Below are 15,786 nucleotides of genomic sequence, written 5' to 3' on the forward strand. Positions count from 1 at the left end.
AACAGCTGCACTAGTCTCAAATCGACATCGATGTGGGGATCAATTCTCTTTCAGAAAAAAGCACACCAGCCGATATACATGGCCGCTAGGTTTCTCTTGTCCGTTGCTTGTGTGATTAGTTCATCAACATGGCCATCCACTGATAAAGGAACTGACTCTCCGGGCAAAAGGCCTCGGAGTTTATTGCGAACATTCTCGAGCACCCCAGCGGGGGTATCTGGAACACTTGCATGGGTGCGACGCTTGAGACACGTCAGTATAGTAAAATCATCGCAGGCGAACTACTTACCTTCCTTCCGATGAAATCTGTAGTTGGATCGTGTAAGAATGTCTCCAGCACGGTCATAAGTGCATCCTCGTTCTGTCGCAGAAGGCGAAGGCTGATTTCACATGTCCTTCTGAACGGCCCTGTGAACAAGAGTTGAGCAAACGCTTCATCCTTGAGAGACTCAGGAAACAAACCATTATACCCATAGGCCCCAAAAGCATCGATCATGTTTTGGGTGAGACGGAATGGGACCAATTCGGGTTTTTCGAATGTTAAGCCCTGTTCCAATCAGTCTCGGGTGTCTGGACAACGTAAAGTGTTACCTTACCTTATCAAAAAGGCAATTGAAATCAACATGTATAACACCACCCGTGCCTTCCTCAAATAGGATATTTTCGCCATGCCGGTCCCCCAATCTGCGCGACTCTGGTGTCAGTATAATTGAAGATATGGAGACTGCAATCGAGGACAGCATACCCCAGGACATATCCGACCATTGACATAACTGCACAGGACCTGGTATAACGGAGCCGTGCTGCGAACCATGCCCCCGTCTCTGGGAACATTTCTACAAACCATTCGTGCAAAACTGGAGGGAATCTGGGAGAAATGAGCATCGATAACAAGGGTAAAAATTATTGGGAAGACTCACTTCATCAGAACTTTTGTTGTGAACAAGTGAAGTTTTGAGGCCTCTGAGCATGCCTCGTTAAGATAGTGTCTGATTTCGTTATACTGTTGCCGTGTTAGTTTAACATCAAGTCACGATTGGGTAGTTGGACTGTCCCATACGTTCGGCATGATACCTCTCTCTTTGAGGAGCTTGATAATGATCTCCCTCAATGTTCTCAGATTGTCAACCCACTCGATTAGACCACATTCCTCATTGAGCGGGGTAACGGCGTAAGTTTTGATATCTAAAATCCTTTAGCATTGGACAATAAGCTTTAGAAATGGCACTTACACATGCGCCGTTTGCTGGACTCCACATCCCTTTTTAAAAAGCGGTTAATCGTGTTATTGAATTCCATCAGACGCTGGTCCTTGCGGAGATCATCTTTAGGTTTGCAGAGGACGTTGTATATTTTCCCATCGGAGCCTCGAATGCTGATTTTCCGGGGCTTCTGCAGTGAGCTCAGAACTTGTGCATCGTCAAGTACGGCTGTGAAGCGTTAGATATCCCAACCAATTCTCTCAAATGGATCAGAGGCGTACCATCGATGGTCGTGGGGTCTCTGGGGAAAGCCCTGAATCCCTTCAAATATTCGGTCTCATGGCTGGCCGGAAGACTTGGAGTCAACATCGCCTGGAATGGAACAACAAGCCGACAAGGGGCAACTTTGTGGCTGAACCCAAGATGTCGGGCAAGTTGGATCCTTGACGCCTTCTCCTCAATTCGTGCCGTGCATAGTTTGAGCATCTCCTCTGTGAATTTCTGTCCTTGATTGATCATTCCCCGCATGTCCAAAGGTAATTCTGTTCTGGACTTTTTGTTTGCTTCCTTTGAAATCATTTAATATGTGACCTTAGTACGGCGATTTTGCGCACTTACAGTGATTTTATGAAGACAATTGATGCCCCTAGAAGCTCGATCCTTGGAGGAGGACTTGACAACTGCAAGGATTGTCCATAGCCCTTGCTGGGGAAAAGCATTGGCTACTTTCGCTACAATCCTGGTTAAAAGCTCGTAAACCGTGGCGTGGGGATGGCATATCCGAGCGACCACTTGAGGGAGGATAGTGAACAGCTGCTACTGTAAGCAGTCTCTCAGCAGAAACCAGGAGCGGATAAATGACTGACCAGCGCTGCGGGCATTCGGTTTAGATATTTTTTTAGCTGTGAGTGCATATCATCAAGAGTTTTTTTCCGTTGATTCAATGTGTGCGTCTGGAACTCTCTACGAAATTGTTCAGCGTCTTTCCGAGTGATAAAGTGGTTATGGGTAGGAGGGAAGTCAATACTCATTATCACCCCTTTTCGGGTCGAAAGGTTTATCAACCGTGGCAGCATGCTCTAACCAAAGAGTCAAAATTCTGGGCAGTGACTGGAAGACGTATTTGTTCCCGTGCGCCAACGAACGAAGATAGTTATCAATGACGAGTTTTGAGGCTTCACCGCTTAAGCTAGAAATATTCTTTAGTCATAGTGTTGGAGACCAGAGAAATACACTTACTATATCTGAGCCTCTTTTCCTAAGGGTTTGGCCTTCTCAGACTCCAGGATCTTGTCGTAATGTTTGCCCAGGTAGTAGTGTGCCTTTTCCCACCTGTTGCCCTGTCAGTCTATGTGATAATCCTCAATATGGTGCCGTCATGCCTTGAGTGAAGTTTGATCGCTTCTCGGTACCTCTGTACGATCACGTCGGATTGGGTCTGACCCGCTCGGTCCGTCCATTTCGCTAGTAAAAGATGGGCCTGGGGTATATTAGTTGCTCCATGCCATTTCTCAGAGGATAAGCAATGGTACGTACCCTAGCAGCAATCAAGTTCTGTTGCTTTTCGCTTTTCAACCCACTGGATGAGGACGTGCCTGAGGCAAATTCATCTGCAGCTATTGCACCCTCTAACGTTTGTATGGCTTTTCGATGATGACCATCTTTCCAAAGTAGACGGGCGTGTTCAATAGTAGCTGACCTATCTTTCAAGCGAGCTGCACGAAGCATTGAGTGATAGGCCTGATTGGTGTAATTGCCCTTTCGCGACAGACGTGCACTAGTAAGCCAGGAACCAGCGATATCAGACTCCATGAAACCATGCCTATGAGACTCATGTCAGCATCCCTTCAGATGAACATTTATGGAGAAATGAATCCCACGTCAATTCCATTGTGGCCCTTCTCAATCCAAGCAGATATTGCTTGTCAGCTATGTATCCCCCAAGGACGTCAAGTCGCCGATTTAGTACATCTTGTATACAAGTGAGCGAGCTGTTTTCGGCGCCCTCACAGTCGGAAATAAGTTCCATTTCAGTCAAGGCATGCAGCTTGAGGATGCTGTCATGGCAAGATTGCAGGGAAGTAACAGAGTTCACAGTCAGCGATTTGGCGACACTGAGCTGCAGATCATGAATGATGTTACGGAATTCAGCCTTGTTTCCAAGTCGAAGTGCACAAAGAGCCGATCCGACCCCGATATTGAAGTCTCCAGTATTTTCCGGTGAGCGCATTTGGAGGTAACTGCGAAGCTTATCCCAATTTCCTGTGATCCAGGACGCTTCCACGGCAAAGGGAAGAAATCTCGATGTTGAGCCTGCTGAGTTGAGTGTGTCAACTCTAGCAATAATGGCATCTGAACCGGATTAGTTATCGCCAACATTGATGGCAGCTCTTTATTGGGAGATTACCTTGTTGCCCTGACTCTCGAAGACACCTAAGAAGATTCCACTGTGCATCAACATTGTCGGGTTCTTTTTCGACTTGCAGTTCGTACCAACTTTGCGCAGTAACCCATCTGCCTGCTTTGCGGTGTTCGAGGACCTGCTGGTCAATGTTCAGCATGTGCAAATGATTCGAAATGCCCTCAATACCATCGGGCTCGTCAATTTGACTGTAAATCACTTGGAGATGTTGGTAGAGAAGCTCAGCGCTTGTGTGGTCATTCTTGTCGGATTGACTCTTGAACCGGCGGATATACTGTTCCCAATGGAATAAGGCCCTGGAGAATGATTTGCATTCGACCGCTCTTTTCGAAATGACTTCTGGAGGTATTGAGGTCAAGAAGGTTTCCACAGCTTTGACCTGAGATGAATACGTTTCGGATAATGAATCTCGATGAGAATCCTTGTGAGAACGGCCAGTATGAGATGCATGATTCTTGAGGCCGTTGAGGAGCTTCTTTTTCCCCTGTAGCCACCTTGAAAGGTAGTCCAAAATTTCAAAGACGCTCTGTCCTATTGTCAGAAGCGGGAAACTCAAGTATGTACAGACCTTATGGATACAAAAGGGAACGCTCACCTGACTGCATAGTATGATGGCTTCATGGACCCGATTACTTGCTTCAGGAAGCGGATGGGAGAGTATGGTTGTGAGCTCACTTTGCAGGTCCAGCCTCTCCTCCTGGGTTCCACCAACTATACGATTTAGTACGGCGAATGGTAGGAGAAAGCTGGCGATTGAAATGTCTTGACCCTTGACAATACGACTGCAAACGCTAAAAATAAGCTGCGCGTTGTCACCGCTTCCTCTTTGCAGCAGATCCTGCACAAAACTTCGCAACCAGTCGCCATGTGTCAGCTCTGTGGAAAATATCGGAAACTTGCAATGCGATCTTATGGCACCGACTGTGACCGTATACTTAGATGTGAGAAAAGGGGTCAAAGTATTGCGCACAGTCTCAGGTAATTCTGACCAACGACGGTACTTTTCATCCGCTTGAATATCTCGGGAGCGCTGGGTGACGGCCGAATCAAGGTTGCAGAGTCTGAGCAGGTTCTGCATAGCGTAGGCAAGAAAACCTTGGGCCCTCGTATTGGAGGCCGACAGAAAGGCTTGAACCAGCACATGTTGAAGGAAAAAAAGTACAAAATCAAAGGTCTCTTCCATTCTGTCGAAGTTTGATAAAACGAGAATATCCTTTTTATCTTTGACCGGATCAACTCGATTTGGATCCAGACAGCCTACAAGACCCAGACATTGAGCCGAAAGAAGTGTTATGCTGTCGCAACCTGCGTTGAACTTGACGCAGCAGTCCAGCAAGGACCTTGTTAACTGTGCAACAACTGGGTCAGGCTGTTCACTTAGTACGGACTCATGCAAGAATTCTTCATGCCTTGATAGACAGGGCAACAACTCTCTCAATGCCTGTTCAACAACAGCGGCATTCTCACTTTGGCAGCGACGTCCAAAAGCCGAAAGTTGACTTCGAATATCCATCTTCCCTTTCATCTTACTGATTTCACTTTCAAGCGCAGATAATGCAGGAATTGAAGCCAATGAAGGGATGGTGCTGAAAGTGGTGTGCACAAGTTCACTGTGGCTTCTGAGAATATATTCAACCAGTTCCTCGGCAGTCTTCTTGCTCTGATCATTAAAAGCGTCCCAGTATCTGATCACAATTGAGAATGTTTGATCAATGAGTGGCTCGAGCTCTTCTTCGTGCAGAGAGCTGACCAACACGCTCCAGGCTGAAAAGGCATGATCACTGAGCTCTTCGATGCTAAGTGCGGAACGCAGGCACGCACATATCTGCATTTCTTAGATCAAACTACCGACTTAAAACCTGACGGAATGCTACAGCGACTTACCTGTGGTAATGCGCTGCTGATATGGCCACGGGCAACTTTGATCATCTCACCAATGGCCAAGATATTTCGCCTCTTTTCAATTAGAGGCTGTCTTATTTGAAAGTCGTTGATTGCGTGCGCGAACTGCGTGATTATACCCAGAACATGCTCCTCGATGAAATGGCAAAGCAAATTGGCCTTCTTCGATGTAGCAGTGGATTTGCGGGGAACTAAGGCTGCCAACAGATGGAGAGCTCGATGAAACTACGTTCATCAGATTAGCACAAAGCTCATTGTAAAAGGAACTGGTTCTCACATGCCCGTGCGCCTTTCTCACTCCCTGAATCACCAAGGCCTTTTAACAGATCACAAGCAATCAAGATTGGCTCCGTTCTAACCAGCTCCGCCAAAGTGCGTCCGCCGAAAGCGGAGTCAATATCGGATAGAACAGACATGATCATACCTTCCGGGTCCGACCATGGTTGACTCATCAAAAAAGCAAGAATCGCTGAAAGGTTGTTCTTCTCGGAGCAAATGTCGAAAGGCGTTTTGATATGCTTGTAGGCTGCACCAACCCTCGTGATGACGTCTCGTTTTCGAGTGAGAACAAGATACGGCAGGATGTGAACTTCAGTTAATCTTAAAAGATCATCTACATTCATTCCCAGCAGATCACAGAGTTGCTCGGCCATGTGAGGACGGGATTGGAAATTCTTCACCACCGTTATCGACAATGTCCTCCAGAAAGGCCGGAACAAACCAGCAGGAGTCACAGAAAGACGCTGAGCAAGTTTAGAAAGCTAGAAGGAACTTAGCAGATTACCATTAAAACAAGCATGCGGTCGTCGGTCAATTTCCAAGACGTAAAAGGGGAGACCATCGGGAAACATATATAATCGAATGACTACATACCTCAGTGTACGCTACTGCGCAAATGAATGGATTTGGATGGCCCAAGTACTCCAGTAGACGAAGAAGAATGATATTCATCTCTTCATCGTCGGAAACCCTGTGGGGATCAGATCAGTCTTCACAAACTATACTCACTCGATATTAGAGGCATACTCTGCAATATGGCACAAGGTCAAAATACAAGTCTCATGTAACGGCAGTTCTTGCTTCTCAGAGAGGCTCCGCAGCCATTCTAGTATGACGACAAAGTTGCTTCGACGAGTTTCAGCTTTGATATCCTTTCGAACAAAAGAGATCACCAGATGCCTGAGAATCATCAGCTCCTTGACGACTGTAGAAGAAGGAGGATGGTGGGGGGAGTGAGAGGTAAAAAGAGATGAAGGCAAATCGATTATCAGAATGAGAATGCGAGATGGTGGTCATACCCAGTGACTATCCTCAGCTCTCTAATCGAACTTCGAAGTGAGTGCAAACAGAAGTCGCCGAAAACAGAGGATTTCAGCTGCAGGTAAGGAGACTCAGGAGGAGCGTGGATCAATAGCCTTCGCAACGCGTCCATTGCTGTTACTCTGAGACTGGAAGCGCGTGTAAGTCTAGGTAGAACGAAGGTGAAGATCTCACATAGCTCATGAACATCATGGCACTTCGAAGCGGGCTCAGGACCAAGCGCTCTTTTCTCACTTTCACACACACTGCAAGATAGTGAGCTTTCCGGAGCAGCCTTACTCGGGCTTGAAAGGCTCCCAGCCATCGCACATGCGATCCCGCCAAGCATATACAAAAGGTCGGACTTCTTTTGTTCGGGGAGATCCACGAACGACTCCCTTGCACATTGATGGTCAGCACTCCAAAGGATATATCATGATATGCCTAACTCACGAGATAGCACGACTGAGGTATCCAACATTTACGGATTCCTCGCAGCCCAATAGCTCAAAAGTCTCTCTAATAAGCTTATGGGCCGTGTCAAGGCGGGCGGAGCCTTCTTGTGGCCTCGGAATGTCATGGGGTATAGCATGTTGAACCACTTCATCTTGTTGGCCCGTTTGACCAGCAGCATTTGGCTCTTGCAAATCGACGAGACTCCTACTTTCATCTCCAGATATGGGTCCCATTAATATCTGCAACACAGCCTAGATTTGAATTTGTGAGCTTCAAAGATATTCGCTGAAATATTTTCGCTTGCCTACCTGAAAACCCGGCTCAAACGACTGAATGGTGCCCTTACTCTTGAACTCAATCATTGTTGGTAAAAGAGCGGCTCTCAATTGAGTTACTACTTCTAAACGATGTTGAGACGCGTCGATCAACCCGTCAAGAAGCCGGCCCAATTCCGCCTGAAGATGAGGCATCTGAATCAGGCTCAATGTGACTAACTCGCTACAGATCTGAACCCAGGGACGTGACAGACCCGATCGTGGCGATAAGAGACCGGAAATATCAGGTTCAAGTGAGCAAAAGATATGTAGACTCGACGTAAATTGCATACAAAGGCGTGACTTGATCTCAATATCATCTATCGAGGTGCGCGCCCATCTATGGGTAATTCTCCATAGACGTTCAATTCCATTTAGGATCCAAGCCAGGTCTTGGTGAAGAGTAGAATCTTGAATGCTCGTGTGACTATGAAATGCTCTTTTTGGAACAAATGAGTCCAGTAATCGAAGAGCAAGTGTAACTGTCTGGGGAAATGTTCCGAGCGCAATCTTCCTGCTCAAAAGAGCTCGAGGAAGATTGAGATTGTCCAGGGTCAGGAAGATTGCACTCTTCGCCGCCGGTATCGATAGTCTAACCTCTGACACATGCTGTCTCAATAAGTTATGATGACTCTCGAGCGAAAGGAAGATTTCTAGGACACGATCAGCCAAATAAACCGTACTCACGTCTGATCATTCAACTAACCATTTGTGCACGCTCGGAGGAGTGCTAGAGCGGAATAGCAGAGGGGCAATAACGTTATATGCTTATAATGAGGACGAATGATGCTGGAGAATATGCAGGTTATTCTCTTTCCTATGTTATTCGCCTCCCAGCTGAGCAACTTTAGCAATCGCAATGTTAGCCACGCATACAGAGATACGCTCGCATTCTCTCCCAGAATGGTTGGGTCACATATTTCACCCAAAACTTGCGGTGATTTTTCAAGAATTGTTTGAATGATATCCAGGCAGTCTAGTATCTGGCCTTCAAAATCTCCCTGGCGGGACCTATCGCCCTTCACACAAGGCTCGATGCCTGCTTGCAGCACGATGCAAATCAGTTTGCTAGCATCTGCGATGCTGTCATCTAGACGCAGTTGGCTACATTTTCCATCAACCAGCTCTTGACGCAGCTGTGAGAAGGTTTCCCTAGTCAAGTAACCATGGGCACTATTTCCTTGTGATACCAGGTGCGGCGCAAGTTGAGCTGCTAGTGTCGACGAAGCTGGTTCCGCAGACCTTAACAAGCCGTTTGTAGTGGTGAATGGATAGGAAACCCACAACTCATTGGTCGCCATATGTGTGATAGAGAAAGCATCAAAAGCTCTCTAGCATTGGCTGAAGTCGTTAGAAGCTGAAGATAATTGAGTGCTTATCAAAGGGACGCGCCCCACTATAGAGGTAAGGTATCAGTAAGTAACAGTGTACCTAATCAAGGCACGCCGTAGTAGTGTACAGGTACCTTTACTTATTTGTTACAATGTTACAGATGAATAACGCATTCTACCTACACTAGGTAGGTACGGAACATCATCTTAATGGGTACACTTTGTCTGTGTGTTGATACCTAAATCATTATAGATAATAACATCCTGCTGGGCGGCGCAGCCATAAACAATGGATTATCATTTGCATGTCGTGTGTTGTTTTGTGACATCGCATTAGATGCTGTATCGGGCTTTCCATCAGAAAGTTCTTAGTAGACATCCACTTATTATTGTGTCACTCATAAGTTGTGCAGATTGCATTGATATTCTTTTGCTTTTCGCATTGTGACGTTCTTAGGAGGCTACCGATGATGTATCAGATCAGAAGTAATGAGGAGTTGACGTCGAACAGTTGCCGAGATGCTTATATCGCCTGTGTAAAATCTTCTAGATATTATTGCACACTCACCAAGCAACAATACATCTACGAATCTGACTCTTTCTCCATATCCTGGCGCAATGGAAGTTCAAGGTGAGTTAAAAATGGGAAATTTTCATGGTGATCACTTCGGTGACAAATTTCCCGACTCAGAGCAGGAAGATTCAAGGCACGCATATTTTATGAAGCAAGCCTTGTTGATGGTACGATACTTCGCCGAAGGCTGGATCAACGCTCACAAATACGCTGTGTAGGGCGAGAAAGCGCTCGAATGCGGCGAAACGCCAGTTGGATGCGTGTTGGTACATCATGATAAAATAGTGGGTGCTGGAATGAATGACACCAACAAATCTATGAATGTACGTCGTGGTTCCTGGGTCGAGACAAGCACTCCGGGACATCATCAATCTTTCTATCTTGCTCATTAAATGCACATTGCAGTCATCATGCTGCTGTGGGAATATTGCTGGACCTCGGCTTGTTTCATTTCTTCATTTCAACTTCTTTATAGCTCACTGCCGTTAGGGTACAAGACATGCCGAGTTCATCGCCATTGAAGAAATGCTCCGGAGCCACCCCAAGTCATTGCTCCGCTCGACGGACTTGTATGTCACAGTTGAGCCATGCGTAATGTGTGCTTCCGCTCTAAGGCAGTATCAAATACGAGCAGTCTATTTTGGTTGCGCCAATGATAGATTCGGGGGCACAGGAAGCATTTTGTCATTGCATTCTGAGTGAGTATGTCTGCCTTGAGAACCTGACCCGTTTCTAAACTGCTACCTATATCAGCTTCACGATAGACCCACCATATCCTGTCTATGGAGGATTATTCCGCAAGGAAGCAATAATGTTACTTAGGCGCTTTTATATACAAGAGAATGAGAAAGGTAGGCGTCCAAAGGGTATGGGGTATGCACGGATCTTAGAGATTTGCTGACATCGTCGAGCGCCAAAACCACGGCCAAAGAAGAATCGAGAACTCAAGACGATGCCCGAAGAGGATAACGCTCTGAATCTTGCCTCTTAGGCGGAAATGGTGGCATGCAGTCGTCGCCGAACTTGCTACTTCGTAACCATATTGCTGAAGGCAGATTGTTCATGTAGCTGTATTTCGAGTACGTGGGAAGAGCAATAGGATACAAAGGATACACAAAACATGTCCAGTGTCGAGAACTGACAAGATTCGACAACCCTCTACAAGCACAAAGACTCAGGGATAGCCGGCTGTCGTCAAGCGCTCGGCTTCGAGTTCACGCTCAGCTTGCTGATAATATTTTGCTGTGTCAACACCATGCTGCCATACGTTAGCGAACTGCGAACTGCGTTCAAAATTCTGAGGATAGTGATGAGTAATAAAACGGCTTACCTGGTCGTGATTGACAATGTTAAACCAAGGAAGGACATGAATAAAAAGCTGAGAGTACCGCGAATTCCTGGCCGCAACGCCTTGTAGGTAAGAGGATACTTGTGATGTACCGTATAGCGGCTCGCCCTTTTTGACCTTGTCGACCATTTCCCTCATGTCCATTTCGACCTCTCTGGCATTTTCCGTGAATCCGTAGAAACGGTCTATGCTCGGGTTAATGCATGCTACCAGAGGGTTTCAGTGCGTCGACGTACTGCAAGATCTCTGGTAAAGTATGTGTAGACCGCCAATCAAACCAATTGCTGTTGCCAGTCGCATCACAGGAGCAAAGCCTCCTCGGCCCACATGGGAAGGGCTGACCCTCTCCATAGCCCAGAATGCGAGAGGGGAGGCAGCGGCCATACCCCCAGCCATTGCATAATCAGAAGGTCTAGCATATCCGAAAACTCTTCTAAGGTGCCTATGTTGATGTGAATATCTGCTTCCACAGTTGAGCGCTTGAGCGAAGGGTATTTGACATACGGATCAGAGTCGATGAGCTGCAATGCAAGGTTAGCGATTCATGTGAAGCGAAATTGTACAGGAGATGAATCTGAACGCACCGGGTAGTCGGTATTAGCCCGCTTCGGAGGGATAAGAGTGTTTTTGCCTTCAGCAGCCATTGTGAAGGTACCGGGGGTGTATATGCCCTGAGGTTCACTTTTGGTCGACCGGATGGGCGGTTTGTCACTATAGATGAACTGAGAGGTGCAGCACCAAGATTACCCTTACTATTCTTGGACTAGTAGAAGATCTGGGGCTTACTAAGCAATGTACATAATTAACTAACTATCTCATGGTTGACTTGCGAGATCAATGTGTTAATCGAAGTGATCATACAGCATGCAGTGGTAGGACATAAAAGGTTACGGAGTACTCTGGATAATCATCAACTTAAGATCACTGGGAGTTTCTAAGTGACCGTGGACTGCTAAGTAATGGACTAGAGAAGCATTTCCAAGAATACCTACGGGGTATAAGGAAAGATTTTCAGGTGAGCGTAACACATTGTAAGGTATTGGAATGAAATGTAAGGTAACCTATATTTCTGTGTGTATTCAATACGAAGCTTAACCAAACTGATAATATATTGACATCCCATGTCAGAACGCGTCTGGAGCCTTGTGACGCGTAGATAATCCCAATTAGGCCGCTCCATAATCTCAAGGTTAACAGATGCAGTGTACTCTGCTCTGGTTGAAGACATTTTTGAATCCCAACTCCCAGTCTTGACATAAATCTCCAGATACACGTCATATCTTCTGTCTTGGTCGAAAGTACAGATCTGGAGTCATGGAGATTGAAGGCACACTACAAGACGATCGACCAGCATCACCAAAACGTGCAGACGATCTTTTTGATTATGACTTCGGCTTGGATGAGCTGTGGCAAGAGACGCCGAATATGCCAAATAATGGCGCACCCATGCAGTCTTCTGCACGAGATGAATCAGGACTCGGTTTAGGTCTAGACGAAGAGGTCAAAGTGACCAAAAAGCGGCAACCTGTTGCAAAGCTGGATGAAAGTCGGTAGGTTGATTTGTTAGGCTCAATACTGGTATAAATACTGAATCTATTCGCCGCAAGCCTACTGTCACAGCCTGGTATTCCAAAGTTGCGCCGCACAGCCAAAAAGAAATTGAGATTCAAAGGGAAAGGGCATGAGGTGGGCGAAGCAGAGAACGCCCATTTCTGTTCGTGTTGCATTTCTAACTCGCATTAATGTTATAGTTCTCCGACGCAGCACGCTTGTTGAACTTCTACCAATTGTGGCTTGACGACTTATTCCCCCGTGCAAAGTTCGCGGATGGTCTTGCCATAATTGAGCGACTCGGCCACTCCAAACGCTTACAGGCGATGCGAAAGGAATGGATAGACGAGGAGAAGCCAAAGGTCACGTCAGAAAATCATAACGATGCCCTGCAAGCCTCCGAATCATCAGGAAGTCGGTCCGATGATCCTGTTGTAGCATTTGATGGTCTCAACATGGCGGATACAAAACGATCGAGAGGGGATATTGCTGGTGACCATACGTCTGATGCAGAGGGGATGCATATTGAAGACACTTTGATTTCTTCGCGACAACGCGGATTAGATGAGGGGCTCTTTATGACAGAAGACGATGATGCCGCGCAGCAGCCCGATAACCGGGGAGCACCCGACGACGATGAATTGGATGCACTTTTAAAAGAACAAGAGCTACTCCTGATGAACAATGCCTCTGCCTGAAGCCAATGGCCAACATGTTATCGAAAGCCCCTTTGAACAGGAAGGTTCGAAGAAATAATTGCATGACTTAGAATGATTACCGGCAAGGACTTCCCTCCCATCGTAGTATCAGGGATGAAGTTACAGAGCTGACTTATCAAAGAGTCTAAGTCTCCAAATTCCTAGTACAACTTGCATTCACCATGATATTCCTCAATAGCTGGCGACGAGCCATAGCTGCTCAGGGGATCTATCTGATGCCTTTCAATATTCCTTCTACAGGGTACTTGCATGGGCTATGAGTTTACTCCGAAACAAAAGGTCTGTGTGTGGTGACGTTGACAAAACAGTACCGACAATCAAATTGGTGCAGATAAAGTACAGAGGCGATCTTAGATAAGTTCGCATAGAGCCGACATTAGTAAAGATGGCGTGGTGTATGGTGGACTAGAACCCAGGATTCATCTAGCATTGCGCCCAACATGCCGAACTTGAGCAGTTTCGGATGAAAACAGGAAACGAGGAAGAAAATGCTCGATGGGTGGTAGTCTTTACACCGTTGCTGGTTCGGTGAGGACGGAGAACTGTCCACCAGCACCAGCCCAATTCAGCTTCTTACCCCTTACAGCAGTATTCTCCACCACTGTCGCAACCTCGATATCATCCTGAGTGCCCTGGCCTGTTTGGTAAGTTGCTGAAAAGCCCCACGACCAGGCGCGACCGTCGACGTCGATGGCAATTGAATGATCAGAGCCAGCCGCAACGACAGTTGCTTTGATACCGGGAACAGGAGTCGGCTCGATTAAGATCCTCGGCCGTCCACGTTCGTCCTTCACAACAGCATCATCTGGAAGAGTATCGATCTTCAGGCCTGTCTGAAAGCCATCGAGGCGTCCCCACACAAGACATTGACCATCCTTGGAAACAGCAAGCGAGTGATGGGCACCACCACATAGTTGGACGATATTCTTCCCAGAAAGTGAATCCACGACAGTTGGGTGAATAATGGCAGCCTCGTCGTCACCAGCTCCCTCGCGAATACCCGTTTCACCAAAGCTATTCAAGCCCCATGCATAGACCTTCCCAGTCGCGTCGACGGCGAAGGAATGAAAGGCACCACAGCTGACATGGACGATATTCTTTGGTAGGCCAAATTCACGCGGCTGGAGGCCGTTCAACCTGTTGCGCTCGATGATGCGGCGGCCCAATTGATTTTGTTGACCGGATCCCCAGGAGAATACCGCACCCTTCTCATCCAAAGCGAGGACGTGGTTATCACCACATGCAAGGTGCTTAATCTTCTTGAGGGACGGAATCAGCGTGGGAGTCGGCTGAACTTTGTGTTCGGCATCAAAGCCTAAAATACCGTCGTTGCTCTGGAGAGACCCTGTTAGCGCATCGTTGAGGCGACACCCTCACAGAAGGGAGAGAGGAAAGAACAGAAAAAGAAATTAGTAGGAAGAAGATGCCGCGTGTAACTTACTCGGAAAGTTCCCCAGCCATAGACCTGGCCATCGTCAGTGAGAGCGAAGCTAGAGCTGTCACCGGCAGCGACTTCGACAAAGACGGTCTCAGGAGGAAATTTGTCGGACGAAATGGCAGTGGGAGTTGCTTCATAGGGATTGAGACCGCTGTCATCATCCGAGTCCGAGTCCGAGTCCATATCACTTTTGTTGTCATCGATGTCCTTATAACCACCCTCCCACGTAGTGTCGCGCCCAAGAGCTCCTTGATCGTTGACGCCCCAAGTAAGGATTTTGTTGTCATGCGTAAGGGCGACGCAGTGCATGCCGCCGACAGCTACCTGCACCACACCCACCCGGTCCGCTGGCAAGTGGGGATTAAGGCGCGGTCTCTTCACATCGACCGCATTCTTCGCCGCGCCGAGCCCGAGTTCGCCTGAGCTACCTTCACCACAGACATAGACGTTCAGTCGTACAGTGGGCGCATGATTGATGACCACCTTCGGTTTCGGCTTCTTGACCGGAGGCTGAGTAACACGCGCTTTTTTAGTCTTGACATCGGGCTCTTTATCGACTTCTTCAGCCTTGCGCTTCTTGGTAGCAGCTGCCGCACTGGCACTAGTGGCCTTAGATTTGCGCGACTTTGCAGATGCATCAATGGCTTGAGATTGTTTCTTCGAGGTTGCCTTAAGCTGAGAAGCCGCAGTAGCTTTCGCAGGCTGACCTTTGTTTGCAGTTTTCGCAACAGTAGTTTTCTTGGTAGTGGTAGTCTTGGTTGTGGACGTCGAAGGCTTTGCGGCGGCCTTGGACGCGCTTTTTTTGGGAGGCATTTTTTATGGAATGGCAGAGTACCTTTTCAAGCGGAAAGGGATTGGGATAGTGTACAGAGTACAGTTCAGACTCACAAACAGGATAATCTGGGAGCAGATCAGAATGAAGGAAGAGAAAGACAGAGAAAGGGAGAAGAGTAGAAGATTTGTAGAAGGCTGGCGCCACAGAAGAGTAGAAGGCTATCTTAGGATTCTTGACTAGTGCTTTTTTATTGTTGTTGTTGTGTTGTTGATCGGACTGTCATTGTTCAGGTATTTTCATTGGAGGAAACATGTGCGGGTACAGAGTACTCCGTGGTATTGTACTACCTATTGATAGGCTTAGCAGCGCATACATTTTATCTTCCCATTCAAGGGACATTCTAATTTTTAAAGATCCATCTCAAAGCAGACAACAATACCCATGAATACTGAATT

At 47.1% G+C, this 15,786-nt stretch overlaps 5 protein-coding genes across 5 annotated transcripts; 2 read left to right on the forward strand and 3 right to left on the reverse strand.

Moving 5' to 3' along the window:
- Positions 1-50: 50 nt before the first annotated feature.
- atrA (protein kinase MEC1) lies at positions 51-7,643 on the reverse strand (the record flags this gene model as incomplete). The annotated part of the gene is made up of 25 exons (XM_001262320.1): positions 51-242; positions 290-408; positions 463-547; positions 597-684; positions 746-868; positions 921-1,003; positions 1,061-1,185; positions 1,233-1,430; positions 1,484-1,769; positions 1,821-2,015; positions 2,069-2,165; positions 2,230-2,391; positions 2,442-2,534; positions 2,585-2,682; positions 2,739-3,024; positions 3,083-3,554; positions 3,610-4,150; positions 4,220-5,449; positions 5,509-5,751; positions 5,808-6,287; positions 6,400-6,496; positions 6,553-6,705; positions 6,825-7,223; positions 7,279-7,532; positions 7,590-7,643. 25 exons carry the CDS (start codon positions 7,641-7,643, stop codon positions 51-53), a joined length of 6,153 nt encoding a protein of 2,050 aa, XP_001262321.1.
- A 2,382-nt stretch (positions 7,644-10,025) lies between these two features.
- On the forward strand, positions 10,026-10,401 carry NFIA_028560 (uncharacterized protein; the record flags this gene model as incomplete). Its single annotated transcript, XM_001262321.1, has 2 exons — positions 10,026-10,198; positions 10,254-10,401. The coding sequence occupies 2 exons, from the start codon at positions 10,026-10,028 to the stop codon at positions 10,399-10,401; spliced, it is 321 nt and encodes a 106-aa protein (XP_001262322.1).
- Positions 10,402-10,674: 273 nt separating this feature from the next.
- NFIA_028570 (putative NADH-ubiquinone oxidoreductase 21 kDa subunit) lies at positions 10,675-11,244 on the reverse strand (the record flags this gene model as incomplete). Its single annotated transcript, XM_001262322.1, has 3 exons — positions 10,675-10,758; positions 10,831-11,033; positions 11,085-11,244. 3 exons carry the CDS (start codon positions 11,242-11,244, stop codon positions 10,675-10,677), a joined length of 447 nt encoding a protein of 148 aa, XP_001262323.1.
- A 918-nt stretch (positions 11,245-12,162) lies between these two features.
- On the forward strand, positions 12,163-13,097 carry NFIA_028580 (Chromosome segregation in meiosis protein 3; the record flags this gene model as incomplete). The annotated part of the gene is made up of 3 exons (XM_001262323.1): positions 12,163-12,398; positions 12,456-12,534; positions 12,600-13,097. 3 exons carry the CDS (start codon positions 12,163-12,165, stop codon positions 13,095-13,097), a joined length of 813 nt encoding a protein of 270 aa, XP_001262324.1.
- A 530-nt stretch (positions 13,098-13,627) lies between these two features.
- NFIA_028590 (RCC1-like domain-containing protein) lies at positions 13,628-15,369 on the reverse strand (the record flags this gene model as incomplete). The annotated part of the gene is made up of 2 exons (XM_001262324.1): positions 13,628-14,452; positions 14,560-15,369. 2 exons carry the CDS (start codon positions 15,367-15,369, stop codon positions 13,628-13,630), a joined length of 1,635 nt encoding a protein of 544 aa, XP_001262325.1.
- Positions 15,370-15,786: the final 417 nt, after the last annotated feature.

Source organism: Aspergillus fischeri, genomic scaffold (genome assembly GCF_000149645.3).
Source record: "Aspergillus fischeri NRRL 181 1099437636261 genomic scaffold, whole genome shotgun sequence".
Lineage (NCBI taxonomy): Eukaryota > Fungi > Ascomycota > Eurotiomycetes > Eurotiales > Aspergillaceae > Aspergillus > Aspergillus fischeri.